Here is a 22771-nt window from a genome sequence, read left to right as displayed (position 1 = left end):
CAGCGTTTAGTGGAAGCGTTTCCCCCTCCCCAGCTCGCTGGCTCCAGCACCAACCAAACATGGTTTAGGGCTAGGCAATTGTTATTCATACATGTCGTACAAATTGCACAAGGAGTATTGCACATTTGAGACGTTCTATTATATTACAAACTTAACCTTTGAACCGGAAACAGTGATAATAATAACGCTAAGAAAGTAAGCAATAATGACGATTCTATCGCTTTCATCTCGCAGGAACTTTTTCTCTTCAAAATGAAGGAAATAAACAAAGGAATATAAATAATCTCTGAGCAAGGTAAATACATGTATCACAGCGAGGGTTGGGAATGTTGAAAGAAAACGCTGTTTACCCAAGCTTAAAAGCTATCCTACGGCTTATTATTTTAAAGCTTCCTTACTGTTTTGTCATTGTTTTAAATATGAACAGATCTCATTTGCCTGAAATATGTCGATTAACACATAGTGTAACGAACTCCAGCTAGTTACAACAACGTTTTCTGGTAAACTGAGATCACCTTATATGCTATCTGAAACGGCATTACCTACGATTGATTTGAACGTTCTATAAAATGAATACAGCGTGACTTCACCTACGTAAAGCGTGGCCTTTGATGGCTGATGATGAGTATAGTTCAGCAATATATATGGAATGGAGCATTATGGACAGGTCGTGCTGAGGAGAGGCGCGAGGCGTGACGTGACCAGTGGCGTGCTGCGTGGCTCAACAGAGCTGCTCTGGCACGGATACAACACACGCAGCGGCGCAACAGCACACAGAAACCAATCAGCGCGGCCGGCGCACGACCCCGACCAATCAGCCCAGTCGACATGCGACCCCGACCAATCAGTGCAGCCGACACACCGCGCCAGCCAATCAGCGCAGACGGCACACTTCTCGACCAATCAGCGTAGCCGTCACACAACCCTGACCAATCAGCGCAGCGGACACCTACTGTGACCTCAGAACATGGGCTTACGGCGCTCATTTGACCAGTAGATCCTGACAAGGGGCGCCTGGCGCCGGGAGCTGACCGTACACGACATGCGACATTCAACCAAGCATCGCACGCGACTTATAATGATTGTCCGCCAATCACAGTGTTTGGTATTCGCTCGCGGTCTAACGCGGTTAGCTACGTTAACACGGTCTGAACACGACATTGGCGGCTGGCTGGCCGCTGACACTCAACAGACACCGCCGCGCGGCCGCGAACCGTGGCTGGCAGAGACATGACACCGTGTGAGAGAGAGTGACACATAGTGTACCGCTGCGCCGGCCCGACCTGACCCGGCCTCTGCTGGTGACCCCAGGCCCGCTGCGGGGCGCTCACCAGCTCTCCAGCACCATTGGTTCCATTTCAGACAGCACCTGAAGGGAAAGAGCGATAGCAACTGATGAATGCAAATCTCACCATTATGACGCCAAACAAACGACTGAGAATGTGAGAATATAAAAAAGCGCAGCTCACTAAAGATAAACGGACCTCAGGAGTCGGGGCGATGGGTAGGTGTCACTTGAAGCGTTGTGTGACGTTGGCCAGAGCCACGGCAAAGGCCTGAACAGCCGAGAATGGGTACTGGAAGTCCAGCGTGTAAGCGTTGCCGTCGATGCGGCCAAACTGCATCACCTGTGGGAGACGGGTCACGGGGATGTGTCAGCCCAGAGAAGAGCAGGGGCGAACAAAGGTCGTTACTGGGATCATTTTATACATATAATCTTAATCGGTAGCAAAGCATCGATATTCTGACGAGACCATGAAGTGAATTATGAGTGCCAGTATGGTAAGTACTAAGCATATCAACTATTTTCAAAGCGACACATGGCAAAATCGATGCCTGCAATGCACGGTTGCCATAAGGAGCTAACCAAGCATGTGTTTGATTCAAACGATTGTTTTAAAAATAAAAAGAGCACTCGTAGGACAGAAAAGTGACAACCAAGGGATAAGTCAGCTCATTGAACCCGCCCCTGACCTGGTCGCCGCAGTACTGGATCTGGAAGTTTTTGGCCGACTCCTGGGTGACCCGGCCGCCAAAGTCGAGCTGGTACACCTGGCTGGACTCGTTCCAGAGCGGCGCGATGTTGTGCATGATGAGCTGGCGGCAGGGCGGCTGGCGGCGCTGTGTCGGCGGGGACGGAGCCGCCGCCCCCTCCGGCGCCTGGGACGAGTCCCGGATACCGCGGCGGAGCTGCCGGGTGGTGAATGAGGAGGGTTCGGTACATAAAATCATAGTGGAATGAGAATATGCACGTAAATCACGATGCCCATCACTTGCATGCACGACACCGTTTATTATTTGTGTCACGACTGTACCTCAATTAGGTACCCAAAAGTTAAAACACAGACTCATGACACGAAGTCTGTTTATGTAGATCTTACCTTGTTTCTGACCTGGCTCCTCTGGAGTGACTCGAGGCTGGTGAAAGGTTGTGACCTGGTAACCTCCGCCGACTCGTCTTCCGATGATTCAGTTGAGCTCGGCATCCGGCGACGGCAGAGTAGAGGGGAGCTTAGCAGCCGCCGGCTGATAAAGGGAGCACATTGAGTTAGGTGCGGAGACAGACAGACGGCAACAGAGCACACGGGAGCTCAACGGTCGCCAGCTCTCGTAGAGTTATACAGACAGAAAATAAGACAGGCACGGCGAACGAGCAAAGGCAGCAGCCGGCGACTGCCTTATTATATTTCATATTACCATTAAAGATGCACTCCTGAGACAATTTATTTGCCCCGGACTGATCACATCGCTCGTCCCCCGTCGCTGAGCCAGCCTACCTGATGGGCGGTGTGCCGGTGGCTTTCCTCTCCTTGCGCCGTGCCACGGGCGTCACTGGGCTGCTGTGGCACCCGCGCAGCTCCTCCGGAACTCTCAGCTTGGCGCGAACGGCCGCCTCAGCATGCAGCACGGCCGCGCGCCCGGCGCCGGCCGGGGCTCCGGTCGGCGGCGGCTGCTTCTTCTGTCTGACGGCGCCACTGTCAGTCAGCCAGTCACCCATCCGGCCGGACGGCGCCGCGCCCAGACTGTGGCTCTTGACACGCTTCAGCCGGCGGCTGGGCCGCGGGATGAGCACGACCCGCGAGCGCGGCGCGCTGGCCGTCTCTGCCACCATGTCGAGCGTCACGCCGTGGCCGCTGATGAAGTTGAGACTCTGGCTGCGGTTGGGCGGGATCCGCGGCGCCACCGGCCGCTCGTCCTCGCCATCATCGTCGATAAACTTGATCGCCTCCATCTGGGAGCCGCCGCCTTCTGCGGGGGTCGGCTCCGGGCGGGATGTCAGCGGCACGGCTCCGCCCAGCGCCGGCTCGCCCGCCGGTGCTGAGGACGTTCGCCGTCCAGCCAGGTCGCCCCCAGCGGCGGTGTCCCCCGTCCGACCGTGACTGACCACGTGACAGCGCGCTCGGTCGGCGCGGTTGACGCTCTGTGAGCGTGCTGCGCGCCGCGGACTGGCCAGCGCGTTCAGGCCGTTCAGGACGCGCACCTTGCTCGACACGGGGTCGGGCGGCGGCTCGGGCCGCATTTTGGCGTCCATCTCGTGTTTCATGCGCAGCAGCGACTCGCGGAGGTGGTCGAGCTCGGGCGCGGCCGCCGCCTCGTCGTCTGTGTCGGCGGCGATGACGGGCGCTCTGCCCCGGTCCCGGCTGGGGGGTGGCGGCGGCGGCGACTCGGCGGCCGCCGGCCGTGACAGGGAGAGCGACACGCCCGTCCGACAGGGCCGCGCGCCGACCTCCGAGCCGCCCACACTCGCCTGACTGGGACGGTGGCGGAAACGCTCTGTGGACAGCGGAGTAGTGAATATGTCAGCGAAGCGCTTCCTATGCCATCCGAATGTTATCCAACCTAAAAGGGTGTTAAATTAATTAACTGGAAAGCGTCTGAAGGAGAAATGAAATAAAAATAAAGCACAAATGCGAACTTCGGGCCTCAGCTGTCATCAACCGTCCTTAACAAGTTGACGAAATTATAAATTGGAATCGAACATTGGAACACCTCAGAATTGTGACTTTTCACATTGTCTTACCGTCTCTGTCGTCGTCCCGGCTGCCGCGCCGCGTGCCGGGCAGGCCGGCGGAGGAGCCGGCGGCACACCGGCGCCGGCTCAGCTCCGTCATCACCAGCGTCATCTGACGTGGCTGCAGGTGCAGCAGCGACGTCTTGTAGCTGATCTGGCCCAGGTCGGGCGCCACGTTTGGCACCACACCCAGCACGCGGAACTTGGTGCCCCAGATGTTAGAAGTGACCTGCGCTAGCGTGGCCGAGCCGGGCTGCCGATGGGGATGCAAGTTAAACGACATCCGGCTAGAGGAATTAAATTTACGTTCCTTTGTGGAAACAAGATAAAAAAGAACGTTAATCCGAGCCAAAAGCCTACTTAAATTCCACCAAGAATCACTTAAAACTTACGAAGCTTGAGATGCGTGCCAATTGTCAGCTGTATACCAATTACCGATCAGAGTAGTTACCGACTACCGCTATCGGTATGTGGTTGTTGACATGCACTATCATCGGTGTGCTGCCGTTATCCAAGCTTCTTCCAACGCTTATCATTTTAACCGGCGAAAATATCATTACATTGGTGGTAGTGGAACATCGGGTAGCGCTCAGACTCTCCCCGCCACGCACGCCGGCATGGCGCTCGGCTAGTTATGCTGCGCCGCGATACTTTTGAGTATTGCGGTGCAGCATCATTCAGGCGTCTCTCTCCACTGCCATCTAGCGGGAGGCGCGAGAACGTCCGGGGAACCGCCCGGACTCGATGCGCCAGCGCCCAGCTCGACCACAATTTGCCAGAAACAATGGTTGACAGATTTAAAGGAGAACTGGAGGGATAGTGTCAAGGCAAGTATATTCACCCAAGCCTATTTTTTGCTAAAAAAAAATCAATCAAAATGTTAAATTCATCTGTTAGGAATAGGCTGGTTTGCCGTTTAATTTGTATTGCAGCACATACCCAGGCCAGGACCACTCAAATACATCTGTCCCCGCGTGTTCCACCCGCGCCGGTTACCTGGTAGCGGAGCTCCGGCGGCTCGGCGGCGGGCTCGTCTTCGCCGGCGGTCTCCCGCTCGGCCCTCCGCCTCCAGCGCCGTCGGGCAGTGCGCGGCGTTTGGCACCGCTCCTCCTCCGTGTCCGAGCTGTCGCTAGGCGGCGCTGCGGTCGCCTCCCGCTGCGGCGCCACTGGGAACACGGGCACGAGTGGCTTATTGATTATGTTTGGTCAGTTCAGCTCAGCGCCGATTGCCGAAGGCACCTCATGCTGCGAGTCTGCGACAAATAGCAAAAAGCAGTTGTTTAAATGCGGCGTTCGTCTGATTTTGCAATGCCTGAGTTTCCCTCATTTTTTATGTTGCTAAGCTGCAGAGACAATTTTTTTGGAATTGTAAAGCCATAGAGGCGAACCAAATTTGCTAGCATCCGATTCATATTTGTGTGTGTTTGATCTCTAGCCGACCAAAGCTCCTGCCAGGGGCGCCGGTCCTTACCTGTGAGAATTGGCCGCGGCTCGGCGTCGCCGCTGACCGAAGGGTCGAAAATGATGAACTCTGGACGGATTTTGCTGGTGCGTTTGCCCTTGAGCAGCGGTATGAGGCCACCAAAGTGCTCCAGATAGAGCGTATACATGGCGCTGGAGGTGACAAAGTCGTCCTCGTTGCGAATCATGGTGCAGTGCAGACGGGTGCTGCCGTCTGGTGGCTGGGCGATGAACTGACGTAGACAGCCCGTGTCCGGGATGTGGGACTGCCGAAGACGGAAACGTTGTTATTGAACACAGTGGTATCTTTTCTGACGGGCTGGTGGTCCCGCCACTCAGTGCCATACCACCGACCCTGGGGCTGTTGATCACCTCCCCCCCCCCCCCCCCCACCACCACCACCTACCCTCACTGGGGTGACTGGCAGTGGCGACCTCGCCTTACCAATCGGTGTTAAAACTGAACCAGTTCCCCGTCTCAGCGCAAGTGCGGGGCTGGTGACCCCCGCCTCCCACCTAGGGTGCACCCTAGTGACGGTATACAGTTTCCCACTTCCCACCTACCCTCACGTTCTGAAGCTCGCTGCCCACCTCCCACCTACCCTCAGTGTGGGGCTGAACAGGCCGGCCAGCTGCAGTTTGACGCGGCGCGGCAGCGGCAGCAGCGCCGTGGCCTCCTCCGTCGCCAGCGCGTCCTTGATGCTCAGGCGACAGAGCAGCTGGAGCGGCGCCACGCGCCGGCCGATCCAGGCCACGTGCACCATGGCGCCGGTGGCGATGAACAGCCGCCGCCCGTTGTGGCCCCAGGTCAGCGCCGTCACCCCACACTGCGCGGCAGGGTTAGGTCAGGTCAGGTCAGGGGCCCTGTCGGGGACAGGCGTCGGGTCAAGGCGCGGCGTTAGGTGCATGCACGACAGATGCTCTAACAGTTTTAGCATCAGATCACAGATGAGGTGACGGTAATGTCCTGAGTGCATGCTATAAAAGAGTATTTGGACTTAACTTGGTAATAAAATCTCCAACTGCCCGCGTACTATACCCCGGTGCTTAGACCTCACTAGTAACAAAGGGCGTTACTCAGTGTCCTGTGACTGTCACCGGACACTAACCTGTGACAACCCGACAGAGTCGTGTCTTATATCACCGTGCAATTATCCTACGGTAAAAAGTGCACCATGTCACCGGGCACATACCGTGCGGCAGGGCAGTCGGCTGATGTAGCGCAGCTCGCCCTGGCTGGTGTAGAAGTGCACCAGGTTGGTGAACACGCCCGGCGTGCTGTCACCGTCCAGCCGCTGGCCCGCCACGGCCAGCAGCTCTCCGCTGTTACACCACTCCATCTTGATACCCAGCAGACCTGCAGGCCAAAGCGACAGACGGATATAGACTCGTTATGTAAGGGCCGACGCAAACCCGCCTAACAACGTGAAATGTTGGGCGCCGCCGCCGGATTTGGCTCTAAATGGAGCGTTGGTGCTATGCGGCTCGAGCTGGGGTCTTACCTTCTGCAGTGGTTAGCTCAGTAGCACTCTGGGCTGATGTATGGATTAGTTCTATTGGTCTTATAGCCAAAGCAGAAGATTCTGGGAATATCATTGCTCCGTTTTAATGGTATAACTTTAAGGCAAGATGCGATAAGACCCTCATCAAAAATTGAACACTCTATGGACCTCACTGAAGTGCATGCATGCAGAAACATTTATTTCTGACACAGTCGCAAATAGTTTGTTTTCTGTAGACCTGTGTGAGAATGCTGAAGAGCCGTTTTAACTCACCCGTTCGAACCACCACCGGAAGGACGTCGTCATAGCTGTTCATCAGGTGGATCAGACCGTTCTCGAAACTGACTGCTAGCACCAGCTGCCTCCCTGAGAACGAACGGCTTGGTTGGCATTGGTAGTCGCAGAGGTACTGACTTAAGTGCACGTTTGTAGGCAAATATAACATCGCTCATTTCATTTCACACATCCCCACAGTGCGAAATATTTGCAGCCAAATGTTTAACGTCAACTGTCCGTGGTACTATTCAAAACGTGAATGCACACTAAAGCCCCCGTGTCGATATGAATCGAATGTGGGGCCGGGGTTCTGTGGGCTTAAGTGAGTCATGAACTGATTCATCCATGACTCAGTTTTCTGATGCTAAGAATTATCTGCAAAGTAGAATAAAATGAGTGCATATATCTACCATGCAGATGCGTCGTGCCGCAACATACAATCCGTAGATGTGTCAGCCTTGCTTACAACCCTGGCTGGCGCAAATGAAGATTACAGGATAAGAGTAATGACACTCCCCAAAAGTAATCCGAGGCTGATTGACTTACACAATCTCGCTGTGTGTGATAGCGATACTCTTCAGGCAATCTGTGACTCTGACTCGAGCCCACGCGGCACGGAAAGTAATTTGATTAGGCCATGACGCTGTGGCTTTTTATAGAGGCCGGCGCACAGCCCTCTGCTGTCCAGTCGCTCGGACGCAGTGCGCCCCCCCCCCCTCCCGGTGCCGGGGTGGGGGAGGTTAATGAGCCGGACCATGGGGCCGTCGCTCCGGTCTGACTGCAGGCGGGGAGGAGAGGGAGAGAGGGGAGACTGCGGAGAGCCGGTGCTGAGCAAACAGCCATTACCAGCGACCGGTCAGCGGCGCATTAGCCGCTGGCACGGTGCAGCCCCCCCCCCCCCCCCCCACACACACACACACGATTTCGTCAGCTGGCGCCTGACTATGGCGGCCGCGGCGCGCGACGCTCCGTGTTTTTCTGGTGTTTTTCGCGTTTTGGCCGGGTGCTGAGCGCTGAACGAGTGCAGAGACCGAGTGAGAGACTGTTTTTACCGAGTGAAGTGACTTTTACCCATCGATCATTAGTATTTTAGCCATATCAATGTGTGTTTACATTGTCGCCCGGCACTGGATATGGGCCGCGAACCCTGGCCGGCCGCGCCGCATTCTACCGGTCTGGGAAGAGGAGGAGAGACTGTCCGCCAATCAGCGAGCCACACCACTCTCCACCGCGTTCTACCGGACCTGGTCTGCGGTCAAGGCCACCCGCCCCTCTGGCTGGGGCCGCAGCGCCCGATCAGGGGCGATGCCAGACCGTGGGCCTGGGGTGCGGCCGGGCCGGGGAGAGCGGCCGCCGTTCGCCGCCGTCCTGAGACCGCCGGTGGGCGGCGAGCTGGCCGCCGCCGCGGGGCCCGAGCTGGCCGCCGGGTGCAGGAGCGGCGGAGCAGGGGGAGCCGTTACCCCAGCCGGACTGACGGCTCCGCGGGCTCCCGTGCACGCTGTCCGTGCCCGGTCTCGCCCGCTCGCCTGGCGGCCCAGCGCTACCGCTGCCTCTCCTGCCCACCGCGACTCTCGGTGAAACAGACGGAGCGGGCCGGCAGACGGCCGGTGAACTCAACGGCGGTTGACAGCAGATCCAACACTGGCCAGCCCATCCGGTCACCACTGAAGATAGCACACCTCAACGTGCGCTCGCTAATGCCATCCATAGATGATGTGAACTGCACTCTGCAAACGATGTCTATCGATATTCTGGGTCTTGTTGAAACATGGCTAAACGAGAATATCGACAGCAGCTTTTTGATCTTTCCTGGCTATAAGGTGCTGCGGTGTGACCGCCCTGCGCCCTCCGGTCGTGCGAGAGGAGGGGGAGTCTGTGTGGTCTACCGGGACTCGCTGCGAGTCGAGACATTATCGACACCGACCGGTGACTCCCAGCTTGAGTCTCTGTGGGTCAGTGTGCGCGGCGTCACCACGGTGGTAGTCGGAGTCATTTACCGCCCACCGAGTGCCCCAGTGACCGCCGCTATTGAGGACCTCCAGACCCAGCTGGCGCACGCTATTTGCACCGGAAAGCCTGTTTTCGTGCTCGGAGACACCAATTTCGACACACTCAAACCCGACAAGGCCGATGTTCATCGCTACCTGCAGATGATCAGCGCCATGGACATGAAGCAGCTGGTCAGCTGTCCAACTCGACCGGCTAGCGGAAGTCTGATCGACCACGTCCTAGTGCGGCAATCTGATGACATCACGGCGACCAGAGTGGAGCCGTGCAGCTGGTCGGATCACGATCTGGTGATCGCTGAGACCACCCTCCAGCGGGAGCGCCGCCGTCCCGCGGAGGTCACCATCAGGTCCACGCGAGACCTGGTGCCGGACGCTCTCTGTTTGGAGCTGCTAGTATCCGACTGGTCGGCCGTGTACAGCGCCACTGATCCTGCCGACAAGTGGAAGGCATGGCTGGCGGTGTGGTCGCCGGTCATTGACCGACACATGCCTGAGAAGAAGATCAGACCGAGACACTCGCCGGCGCCATGGATCACCGAAAACGACGAGCTGCAGACCATGATGAGAGAGCGTGACTTGGCCGACGCTGAGAGACGTGCTCAGCCGGCTGACGAGCAAGCGGCCCAGCGGTACAGACTCTGTCGGAACCGAGTGAAGAGCGCCCAGATCAGCGCCAAGTCAGACTTCTTTCTGACATCTTACCGCCGGTCGCGCCGTACCACGTGGAAGGACATCAGACGCTTCCTCATCTCACCTAGAGCCGGAGCGTCTTCTGCGTCTTCATCTCCGAGTGGCCCTCGCTGGGCTGACAGACTAAACGAGTACTTCGCGTCGGTCGGCCCGAGCGTGGCCGCCGCGCTGGAGGAGGCGCAGCGCGTGACCGAGCCGCTGCCGCCGCGGCCGCCTCGCGTGGTCAGCGGCGCTTTCCGCGTCCACCCCGTGACACTGTCAGAGCTGTCAGCTGCCGTGAAACGTATGTCAGCGTCTAATGCGAGTGGTGGTGACGGTATCACGATAGGTATGCTGCGCATGACTTTCCCAGTGATAGGCCCGCATCTGTTAAAGGTCATTAACTCGTCGCTGGTGTCTGGAAAGTTACCCGCCGACTGGAAAGTGGCTCATGTCATACCGTTGCATAAGTCTGGCTCGATGGATGACCCGTCTAACTATCGTCCGCTGTCGCTCCTGTCAACTGTTGCTAAGGTCGCTGAGAGTGTTGTTTGCGGTCAGCTGATGACTTACCTGCTCACGCACAATATTCTCTCCGAGGTGCAGCACGGCTTCCGGCCCGGCCGATCCACGGAGTCGGCGATGCTGGATACTGTCAGTTTTCTCATGGATGGTCTGGATGACGGTCTCATCGGTTCTCTCACGACCGCCGACACTAGCAAGGCTTTTGACAGTGTCCAGCATCCCCGGCTCCTGGAAAAGCTGGGCTGGTACGGCATTAGCGCACACTGGTTCCGCGACTGGCTGAGTGACAGGTGCCAGATGGTGCGGGGTGGTGAGGAGGTGAAGCCAATCACCCACGGCGTGATACAGGGATCACTTTTGGGACCGATCTTATTTTTGCTATTTTCAAACGATCTTGCGTCCTATGTCGACTCCAAAATAGTGATGTACGCCGATGACGTTCAGTTTTTACATCTAGCATCACCGAAGCGAATTTTAGAGCTGAAGACAGATACCGAATGTACTTTAGACATTGCGAGTCATTGGTTTGTTCAAAACTGCCTAAAAATCAACCCCAAAAAGACCGAACTGTTAGTTGTAAAATCACGTAGGAGGCAGCTTGACTTTGATTTTAATGTACAGTTTGGAGATGATGTTATTCAAACTTCCGCTAGCATTAAGGTATTGGGTGTAATTGTCGACTCTGGCTTGACCTTTGAGCCACATGTGACGGAGGTGATTCGCCGATGCTACGCCACATTAGGAGGACTGTGTAAATCTTCGCGATGCTTACCGAAAGAAGTGAAGAAACTGATCGTTGAGATGCTGATCTTCCCCCACATCCGCTACTGTTTGTCGGTCTGGTCGGGCTGTGGCGTTGTTCAGCGTCGCCGCGTGCAGCGAGTTATTAATCACTGCGCACAGGTGGTTATGGGAGCGCGCCGCTCAGCACACGTGACTCCGCTGTTGGAGGAGCTCGGGTGGCCCCAGATAGACGAGCTTGTGGCGGAGAGTGACTGCGGTGTTGTTCACTACTTGGTTAACAATACCAGTGCGCCGAGGTGTCTCTCGGAGCGGCTCGAGCGCCGCAGTGACGTCTCTAGTAGGGAGACTCGTGCCACTGAGAGCGACCTGCTCCAGCTGCCGAAACCCCGCACCGAGCAGGCGCGGCGGTTCTTCCGGTACCGCGCCGTTGCACGCTGGAACTCACTGGCCCTGGTTGTGCGTGACAGTAAAACGTCTGCTGGGTGTCGCAGGCGCTTTAGGAGGGCGCTTTAGGCTCTTATAATGTGTGATACCACGTCATACGTGCTGTACTTTTTTTCCTTTAACATCTTTACCATTCAGCGTATATGTATTTATGTATTGACACTTGGACAGAATAGCCGTGAATACGGAGTTCCAAACGAAATAAATGATGATGATGATGACATCCCCCCTCCAGCACACACATAAACGCGCGCGCCGACATACACCTGAGAACGGGCATATGTGATGTTGCGTACCGGCATATTTGAGATGGCATGAACGTCACGTGAACTGCATCGTCTAAGTGAGATTGGTAATACAAATCAAAAGCACGCAGGAAGATACTCTTTTTCATTAAAAATGTCATCCCCTGATTGTTTTAACAATCAACCGCAAGCATTGGAAGATCTTGTTCAACATTCCTAATTAATTTCGTATCGTGACGTCAGTGTTCCTTGTCTTTGTCGTTTGACGTCAGAGGTTTGCCTACCTATTACTAGGTTTATAACTATTCACATAACAACATTTAGCCTTATTCCCGTACCTTGCCGCCCCATATGGATAGCTTTTAAGTAATGATGACATAAAATTTACGTCACTGAAGTAAAGAAATTTAATGCTTTTTGGTATGTCTTAGCTTCTTAGCATTCCTTTCGATCGCACGAGTCAGGAATGAATACTCAAGAAAACGCCTATTTCACCTAAACCACATAGGTACGTATGAAACATCACACTTGGAAGTTGGAAAAGCATGCTGGGATTCCCCTGGCTGCATGTCCGACTCCGCTTTTATCTAAACCGTTTATTACGTCGCCGCCGTCCCCGAAATGCTCGATATAGCCGCCTTTATCTCTTCGCCGGCCAGCGTAGCGCCCTTTATCTCTCAGCCACCCAATATGCCGGACACTCCCATTTACGAGTCCCCGGCGTGGTCCCGTTCCCCAGCCGACGCTGGAGCAGCTCCCCGTCCTCTGAGCCAGTTCTGGAGACGCTCGCCGACCCCAGATATCGTATAGGACACCCTCCATCTCCACCATTTCCCTGACGCTGCCTCAGCTACCCCGGCTCCATCTGCTCCATAACTTTCCCCTATTTTCCTACAATTCCTCTGACGTTCACGATCCCATCTCTCATCCAACGCCGTCTTATCATTTCTCTAATGTCACTCTTGTCCCAATCTTAGCTCGTCGCGTGACCCAATCATTTCCCTGGTGCCGCCCCTGCCCCAATCGCTTCCTGGCGCCGCCGCTGGCCGCCGGCGTAGTACGGCCAATAAGCCAAGAACTAGCCGCCGCGGGCCGCAGGTAATCCTCGTTCGCACTTCTCGCGCGCTGGCGCTCGGCGTCTTGCCGCCGGGAGTCGGGGCGGCGGCGGCGGCGGCGATCGATCGCCGCCGGCGGTCGGCGCTGGACGCCCGCCGCTGGCTACTGCCCGCCGTCGACAGTGATGCATCGCCCTGGCTCCGTGGCGGGCCGCGCACGCACAGCCCCGCTCCCGGCGCCCCTCCTTCGAGACGGGAGGCCAGGATTGTAGCAGGAAAGAGACCGACTCGCCGCCGTGGATGCCACACGGTTCCACACGCATACAGGCAGGCATCCGTATACGCAACTAATGCCCACGCGGTAGGCAATTTAATGGAATTCAAACGCGGCCTCCTTCGCGTGAAGCTCTCATAACATATTCCGGATACTCTTCGCATTGAGAGGCAATCGTCCGTAAGTCGTTGAACGATTATATTCTCGGTGGCGTGCCGCTGTGTAGAATGCCACGGTGAATTTTTATCACACTTAAAAACAAAAATAAACAATTTATCCGGAGATAAATTACATTAAAAGAGTTGCTGATGAATAATGCGAATCGTATTGAATAGCAATGTATAATCTATCGCAGTGTTTGCATGAAAATCTATCCTCTGGATAGATCCTTACGTTTTCCCGAGCCGGCTGTGGTGTCGTCTCGCTCCTCCATTTTGAATTTCTCGCAGTTCCAGCTCATCTCGAGGACGGGCACGCCTTCCAAGAGCGTGACGTTGGAGACCATGGCGCCGTGCACGTCCATTACCACCAGCTGGCCGGTCAGCGAGCCGAAAAACACCTGCAGGCGGCGCAAACAGACTCTCAGTTCGGCCGAGTGGTGACTAAAGACACTGCGAGAGAAATAGGAGACTTACCACGACAAACGACCATTCTGCGCTGATTTTAGGACTCATGAGAAAAGAGAATTCAATCAGTAGGTATTAAGTGCTAGCAGGGGAATGGTCGTTGCATCAAACGTGTAACATTTTAGACCAACAATTGTTTGGGTTTGGTCTGTAATGCGTCACCGTGTCGTCTCACGTGCTGGACTGGTGTTCCCGTACTCTCACCTGCTGGTCGTTTGGTGTCCCGTTCTTTAACCTGCTGGTCGTCTGGTGTCCAGTACTCTCACCTGCTGGTCGTCTGGTGTCCAGTACTCTCACCTGCTGGTCGTCTGGTGTCCAGGTGCCACTCTCACGTGCTGGACTGGTGTTCCCGTACTCTCACCTGCTGGTCGTCTGGTGTCCAGTACTCTCACCTGCTGGTCGTCTGCTGTGTCCCGTACTCTCACCTGCTGGTCGTCTGTTGTCCAGTACTCTCACCTGCTGGTCGTCTGGTGTCCAGGTGCCACAGACGATGTTGCTGCTCAGTCTCAGGTTGGACGACCAGTACCGCTGGCCAGCGACGGAGCCCACCAGGACAAACCCGTCCTGCGGAGAGCCGACATAGTATTAGTGATAGAGGGGAACGGACACGGAACGTACACAGAATGGATACCGAACAGACACGGAATGGGCACGGAATGGGCATGAAACGGACGCGAGACGAGCACGGATGGGACACCGACCGAGCACGGAACGGACACGGACTTGGAACGAACCGTCTTGTTCCTATCATGGCACAGCAGTCCCTGGAAACACAGCCCACGGCTGGCTTTGGCTGTGATATGCATACACATGTCTGTGTTCTGTCTGTTGTGTAGCACACCCGTCACACTCAACATCGTCAAAAGAGACAGTCTCCAGACCGTCTCATACAATATGCATTGGTACGGCGGTTCTTCAGCCCGAGGTGGACTCCGCAGCAGGGATCACAGGCTTCACGTTTCTTCCAGAGTCTCTCCTTCCATCAATGAAGACCGTACCTGACGTCTTCGGTCGTCCTTTCATTAGGTCGTGCCTGGCACCCGTGTAATCTCTATTCCCGAGAAACTACCCGCCGCCGCCATGCAGGGACATGCGTTTTGGCTTCGGCCGAAAGCTGGCACCCTGGTCTTCCTAGATGTGTGGGCAGCTTTCATCTCAGATTCCCGGATCTCTGCCTGAGACTTGTGGCGCATCGCCGGGAAGCCGAAACGCAGCAGACTGTTGTCGAATATAGCACATATGCAGACATAGGTATCCGTGCTTCCCCAGAACTGGTGTGACCTGCTGCCTCGAACCGACACGCCTACGGCAAGAGTTTCAACAGAGTGGCTCACCACCAATCGGATCGACTCGAAACAGGCTGTTATGAACAGGCTGAAACTCGCGAGGGTGCTACCACCATCAACGACTCGAACCGCAATCCCTCTGAATAGCTTTAGTAGCGTGTCTGAAACCGTGCATGCCTGGACCTGGTGCTAAATTTAATGACATCGGTGGTGGTCTTTATTTATGGGTGTCGATACTCGGCTTAGGCGAATGAAAGCTAGACTCATTTTCGTGTCATGGGCTCAGTTTTGCCCAAGTAGCGCAATGTGCGTGCCAGGTGGACGCCGACTATGGCGATTATCAATCATCGCCATAGTCCATATGCCTAGTCTACCTGAAGACGGTCCTAAGTCTCGGCCCGTCTAGTTCGGAGAGGAGCCATCTCGGTCCTGGTTCCCACCGCAGCGTGGGACCCAAACAGAGTCGTGTGGCTCGGAGTGACAGCGCAGAGCGGACACTTCATTACCCGAGCCGTGTGCCGGGTCTCTGGTGTATGGATTGTCGATAATCTATGGCAGAGCGTCCCGGGCACAGCCAGGTAACGGCAGGCGGGGTGGCAACTCACTCACGGGAGAGAGAGAGAGAGAGAGAGAGAGAGAGAGAGAGAGAGAGAGAGAGAGAGAGAGAGAGAGAGAGAGAGAGAGAGAGAGAGAGAGAGAGGGAGACACGGCGGAATTACAATGACGCAAACCTGTCGCCACTCAACACTGCCCGATTTTGAGGATCTTTACATAAGATCACGGCTTTGAGTGTTTATAAAGCCATGGTGTGTGATCGGAACACTTCGGTTTCTTCTCCCATGGAACCCAACAGATAAAATTAAATAAATTACGTTATACCCCGTACAGCCTAGTTCATTCGCCTGAAGTGGTCACAGGAGATATGAATATTATTGAAAAATTATTTAAGCTAAATTTAACGCTCATCCTAACTGCTACTTCAAAGACATTAACAGAGAGCGTTAGCATTTAACGTCGCTCACGGGGTTCACGGGTTATTTCAGATGCAGTTTCCGTGGGGCCATCCGTAAGGTTTTATATAATACTGAACGAGGCCGGTGTAAATAAATTTTCAAGACCGAGGTCCTTACTGGATTTTTGAACGAGGCCGAAGGCCGAGTTCAAAAATCAGTAAGGACTGAGGTCTTGAAAATTTATCACCGGCCGAGTTTGGTATGTATTTTACTGTATGCCAACGATGCCAACGATAAATTTATTTTCTGGACCGAAGCTCTTAGCCGACTTAGGAACGAGAACATCCCAAAATGTTGGCTTAAGTGCATTCTGGTAATGCATTTTTGACCGTGGTCAATTTGCTTACACCAGTTATTACCACACCCCTCTGGCTAATGTATTTGAATAGACCAGGCATACAGTAAATGATTTGAAATTGTCACAACCGAAGCGCATGAAGGCAATAAAATGCATGACCGACGCTATGCCGTCACAATTTTTCCCAAAATTGGATGTTCTACCGCCATGGATGAGAAATGCATCTCTCATGCTTGACGGCGCCATGCTCACAGTATGTTCGCCGGACATAAATAAAACCCGTCTCTATGGGATGGAAATGGTGAGACATCACGGTTGAAACATCGTTGATGTCCCACAAACCGATATAAGAGTCCAGACGTACCCAAACGCAGCCGACCATTTCCATGGCTGGGCAAAAAGAGAAATGATATGGCATTAATATTTGGATCATCTACTTTGTGTTGCCGTTTTGATACGCACTTCCATACCTTCAATCGATGAAAAAGGATAAATTTACGATTATACGTCGGTTATACGTCGTCTCACTACATCGCGTCTCGCGATCGCTGCACGGTAGGCGATTGATATGTGGCACTGGCCATTAGCATGGCGTGTGTCGACGGCTGTTAAAGGGACCCTCCCACCTTCAAAAAAGTTAATGAATTGGCATGAAAGTGATGTCGCTCGGTTCAGAAAGAGCAAAAACGAATATCTACCAAATTTCATCGAAAAATATTCACCGGTTTTCAAGATATTAGACTTTTACTTTTGTTTACTTTTTGGGATCTCCGCTGTTCCTAGCGACTTTATTTGAAAGTGCGGCATTTGTTGCGCGCAAAGCAGCATATACCACCGCGTGCTACAAAACGTTTTAGTCAAACATTTAACGGACGTTCGAAAGCCTGATGACGTCATCAGATTCCCGTAATGGTTAAGAGATAGGGACCACGCTGGTCCCACCCTGCAAGTAAAGGGAAGAAATTTCTTGAACACCATAAAGCTGCGGGGGTTGCGACCAGGATAAATGGTGGTTTCTGAGCCTGGCCGCAAACTTGGCTATCTCAACTCAAAACTAATGTTAAGGTGGGAGGGTCCCTTTAAGGTCCGTGTTTTAATGTAGCGTACCAGTGCAGGTCGTTCACCTGGTATATATAGCCGATGTCGCCAGTGAAAATGCTTCACCTGGTAACTAGCTGATCTCGCCGTTGAACATATGCTTACCTGGTAGCAGATGAGAGCCATCCGTCCGTCGTGCGACCAGGAGAAGTGTGTGACCGGTGTGCTGCGGTCGTTGATGAGCTCGATGCTCCAGCGGCCCTCGTACTTGATCCAGACGAAGATGATGCCTGAGCTGTCGCAGGTGGCCAGCTTCTGGTAGGGCTCGTTCCAGCGGACCAGCACGATCTGCGGGAGTGGCCGGCGGCCGGTCAGTAGCGGTCGGGGGGCAGACAGCGCGCCGTAATCCGACCCAGACAGGCCCGACGGCCAGCCGACCGGCTCCATTATCGCCGCGACAATCGCCGGAATGGCGGATCTGCTGCCGCTGAGGTCACCGACGCGCCGCGGGCCGGCTATTATTTGCGGTGCGCTCAATGTCACTGTCGGGGTACGGCGACTCCCGCGCAGATTCCCAGCGGGCATGTGTGGATGGTGATTGTTGTGTTCATGTGATTGTTCGTGCCTTCATATGATCTTAATGCACATATCTCGATGATATCAGCCTATATGGACTGCCGACTGACAGATCATGTGACATGTCAACGAGCTCTTTCGTTGACAAAATAGCTACACTATTCCATATGATCTGACTTTCTTATTAAATACCGTAAATAAGATATATATTTTTTTACTAACATTTAAGCGATATAAGGTATGCAAGAACATTCGGTGAGAGTGTTTCCTCCTTGGTGTTATCTCCGTCCAACTGGTATTACGTAAACTCTCCACGCAAATTTATGGGGCCCATGAGTTGTACTGTTTATCGCCTCCAGCCAGAACATGCAGACACTTGGTAGTTTGTGAGGTAGTTGATCTACAAAGGGTCAGAGTAAAGTGCCGCATCATAACCATCGTCCGTAAACAGCATGCGTAGGTGCATTACAAATTACAATAATGCACCCAGTGGACAAAAAACACGACAATTGTCTGTCGCAAAAGTAAACGTGCATCTTTTGTCTGCCCCATTGAAATACATAAATATGACGGCACTTTTGACCACGGAATAACTATTCATTAACAATGTTAATGAATAAAATCAGACGAATCACCCCATACAAACGGCTGTTGATACCGCCCCCTGTACCGTTTTAACGTGACTGTGAAGGTCGCCCCTTTACTCTAACCTGACTACGGTGACCGCCCTTCATGCTCTGACCTGAATGCAGTGGCCGCCCTTCCCTCGCGGGTCTGAAAACTGCCGGCAGTAGTCGCCCTCCCGCCCTACTGCGTTGCCCCCCCCCCCCCCTCCTCCCCCAGCTCTGACCTGACAGCGGTGCCCCCCAGCTCTCACCTGACTGCGGTGCCCCCCCCCCCCCTCCGCCAGCTATGACCTGACAGCGGTGCCCCCCCCCCCCCAGCTCTCACCTGACTGTGGTGCTCCCCCCCCCCAGCTCTCACCTGACAGCGGTGCCCCCCAGCTCTCACCTGACTGCGGTGCCCCCCCCCCTCCGCCAGCTATGACCTGACAGTGGTGCTCGCTCCCTCCCCCCCCCAGCTCTCACCTGACTGCGGTGGCCGCGCAGGTTGTAGTTGGTCCGCACGGGCAGGTCGGTGTGTTTGCGGCTGTGCGAGGAGGTGAAGGTGACGCCAGCGATGGCGCGCGCGTTGCCCGTGGCCAGCCAGCCCTCCTGGTAGTAGCTGGACCGGTTCAGACGCCAGCTGCCCTCCTGCTGAAAAATGCAGAACAAACAGGGTGTGAGGGAACGCGAACAACCGGGAATAGAACGAATGTATCCCGCTCTCCGCTGCAAAAACTTTTGGAAATATTGTATGTTCGGATATACCCCGAACTCTTTGTTGCATCTGCAGTAGGTTTCACACGCTAGAAACGTTGTAACTTTATGAAGAGCGAGCGTGAAGTGCGAAGCAACTCTTTAATTTAACAGAAAAAATATTAGTAACCATGAACAGCCCGGCTTCACGCTTCCGAAAGACATGTCCGCAACCGTGCAAGTCCGTTTGTCAAGCGGTCGACTCCGTTGGGTAATCCCATCTATTCTTCATCGATATTGACTTCTTTTTATGCATCTAGCACAGCACATGTCACGGCTCATGTCAACTCACTTAAGTGTCAGCATTGCCACTTGCCAGTCCAAGTCAGTGCAAGTCAGTGTATTGTCGAAATTGTTCCGCTTGCAATAAATCCGCAACTGTCGGGACGATTGCACTGAAACTTTTCCTATCGGTGGGCAGCCGTAGATTGATGCAACCCATGTTCATATGTATTTGTGCGCTGTGTATCGTGCGGTAGCATCAGTAGGAAGCGGTCAAAGTTTCGTCAATTTAGGGGAGGGGCAAATGCCCTAAATGCACCGCCCGTGGATCCACCATGGGGAGATCCTTCCCCATTGTTATTCGCTGCAGTTTTTTTTTTTGTCGTGTATGTTCGTAAAGCCATTCTAGACTGTGAGAATTTCAGGACAGTGAGATGACGGTATAAGGGGAGGCCCTGAGGCGTAATAAGCTGGGACTTGGGTGGCAGACTCAGCCCGGCCACGGCCGCAAAAGCCGACATTTGCAAAGTGGTGAGGAGAGTAATCAAGATAGCGGCAAGGAAACGGCACCAATCAATCCGCAAATTGACTCGAATTCTTACCAAATACCATGTCAGATAATAAGAGGTTCCACATCATGATTCATCGCTACCCGCCCTTTAACTTGTAACATTACTTGTTTCTAGTGCCCTTCAAACTAAAAAAAAAAAAAGACAACGAAACTGACGAGAAAACAACCAGTTCACCACCTTTGGCCTCACGCCAGAGCGCGTCCACTGGAGTCGAAGGAAGATATATGGGTAAGGTGGTCTGGTAGGATGGGTAGCCGTTCGAGCTGTATTATTCTTTGAACCGTCAAATTGGCCATTTATGGGCGGCCAGCAGCTAGAACTTACTGGCCGTCGCCGCCGTCAAACATCCGCGTAAGATCCAGATCTGGAGCATGTTCAGCTGCTTAGCGGTGCTCCAATACGAGTAGGGCAAAGTGTCACAGAATACCACCATCAACGTCAAGTACTACCTACCGGAGCAACATCCTGGCCAAAATGGTTGGAGGCGCTCAACCAGACGGTACAGGAGGGCTCGGTTTCTGAACGCGCACTGATGCCTGATTCAAGCCACGCTGTCTTCATGCGGGGCGGCGCGCTAGCCAAGAGTCCCTAAAAGAACGGGAAGTGATGCCGATAGAACTTCCAATCATTCTGGGCTAACAGCTTATGACTTGGAAAAAGTCGCGACCCCAATTCTATCGAAAACCTGTGGGCTCTTGTTCAGCAGGTGTCTGAAGAGCCACCCGCCACAAGCACCGCCCAACTACAGGCACAGGTTTAGACGGCGTTGGTCCGCATCAAAGCCAGTGTGCTGGAGAATCCATTGGCTGGAATGCTCCAGAACGTTTGTCACTGTGTTCTTATGAAAGGTGACTGCATGGTCATTTAAAAAGAAAAGTACCAGATTTTCTGCTTTTAAATTACAGCGGGAAGAAAGGTGTCCGGATACCTAATTTCCTTACACCCTGCAGGTACCTAGGTACATACCTAATATGATCCCGCCTCAAAAACAGTATTTGTTTTTGCCGCTCCCAAGAGGCGAAATGTACCTATGAAGTGTCGTGTAGCATGTAGTTGCCGCTTCACAAATTGTTAGAGCTCATGGCCTTGTGAGTTGCATTACGAGGCCGTTCTACCGGCCCTCAGCCGCGCCCGCCCGGTCCTCTGCCCGCCTGGGTGCAGTGCGGGTCAGTCTACCATCGCAGGTGTTCTACTGGTCAGTGCGCTATAAGCTGTAAGTTGAAGCGGTGACGTCAACGACCGACGACAGCGCCGCATTGGAACAGTAATAACAAATCGATTCGCTGATGAGCTTGTGGCTTTTTTAGATCATCAGTAATACAAGCCACCGTTTGATATGCTCTTCGATATGATAAATCAGAATCATTAATGCTGGTAAATCGGGTTAGATATCGCGAACATGGAATGGTATGAAATACTGGCGCATAGCACAACAACTCAAGCAATTGTTGATATAATTAGCATTCAGCAGCTGCACATCTCGTAATGTAGAGATTCAACGCGTTGAATGATTGGCACATGTCCTAGTAGGGATGCGTTAGGTAGGCAATTCCAAGCGTTTTAAAGGGATATCCGTTTTGACGAGACGTCCGATTTTAGCAACCAGATACTACAGTAGGTACGTGTATTTACACATGAATATAGGTATAACTAGGCATACGTGCACCATGCATCCAGCGCATCGTGACAACTGGCAATACTTCCGAAACGGTAGCAATTTATAAGCGATATAGGTAAGTGGCCGGGACAGTGACTGAACAGGCTGCCGAACGTATCGGCCAAAATCGCCACTAGCGGCAAGCCTAAAACAAAACAACCGAACCGAACCAACCGGACGCATGCTGACTAAAACTGAGATAACTTGCTCAACTACGTGGTCGAAAGCCGACTTTCAGCTGATATTATTATAAATTATTATGTCGTCAGCAATAAAAAAAAACAGCTGAGGGTGCGACGGGTGAGTCATGGATCCCATAACTGAGAGACTTTACGAGCTTTGCCAGGCGTTTTCGCAACAACCAGTAGTCATTGAAACGGCTTTACACTCGACAAAAATTCGTACAGATGTACCGGATGTCAACGAATGTGGGCGAGTGAATAGTTGAAAAAGAATGTATTTTAATGCCTTAAGCCTAGGGTAATGGCGAACAGGTAAATAGATACGTTTTGAGAAGGCATCCGATTAAGCACACCAATGTGCTATTGCAGTATCGCGCACACTGTTGCGAACTAAGACATAAACATTCAATGACCATTGTAAGACATTCAATAATCAGGACGGCCTCATACACGGCGTACCAAGACCTACCTCGATGAGTTCATTGGGCACACGGCCCATCCAGGAGAGCGACAGGATCGGACAGTCCGACTCGGCGCGACAGTCCTTCTCCAGGTGGAAGTGCATGGTCCACACCGCTGGGTCACTGGCACCGACGCCGCGTGATGTCGGCGGCCGATCTGACTGCACGGCTGTGCCGGCGGCGGGCGAGGCGCGGCCGCGGACACACCTTGGCCTGCAGCGGCAGACGGCCGGCGTGTGCCCCACCTCGGCGCCGGCCGTCGCCCTC

General features: G+C 53.8%; 1 protein-coding gene across 1 annotated transcript; it reads right to left on the bottom strand.

Moving 5' to 3' along the window:
• Positions 1–63: 63 nt before the first annotated feature.
• Positions 64–22771, bottom strand: LOC122377878 (tubby-related protein 4-like). The gene is made up of 16 exons (XM_043358412.1): positions 22513–22771; positions 19141–19308; positions 17642–17824; positions 14298–14405; positions 13609–13774; positions 7248–7340; positions 6666–6829; positions 6075–6299; positions 5484–5739; positions 5009–5178; positions 4022–4265; positions 2778–3774; positions 2382–2526; positions 1975–2190; positions 1485–1628; positions 64–1369 (listed from the first exon to the last, which is right to left on the bottom strand). The coding sequence occupies exons 1-15, from the start codon at positions 22606–22608 to the stop codon at positions 1512–1514; spliced, it is 3348 nt and encodes a 1115-aa protein (XP_043214347.1). The 5' UTR covers positions 22609–22771; the 3' UTR covers positions 64–1369; positions 1485–1511.

Source organism: Amphibalanus amphitrite, unplaced genomic scaffold (genome assembly GCF_019059575.1).
Source record: "Amphibalanus amphitrite isolate SeventyFive unplaced genomic scaffold, NRLGWU_Aamphi_draft 000052F_arrow, whole genome shotgun sequence".
NCBI classification, from domain to species: domain Eukaryota; kingdom Metazoa; phylum Arthropoda; class Thecostraca; order Balanomorpha; family Balanidae; genus Amphibalanus; species Amphibalanus amphitrite.
The sequence above is the reverse complement of the archived record's forward strand: the minus strand, read 5'-3'. Positions and strand labels throughout refer to the sequence as shown.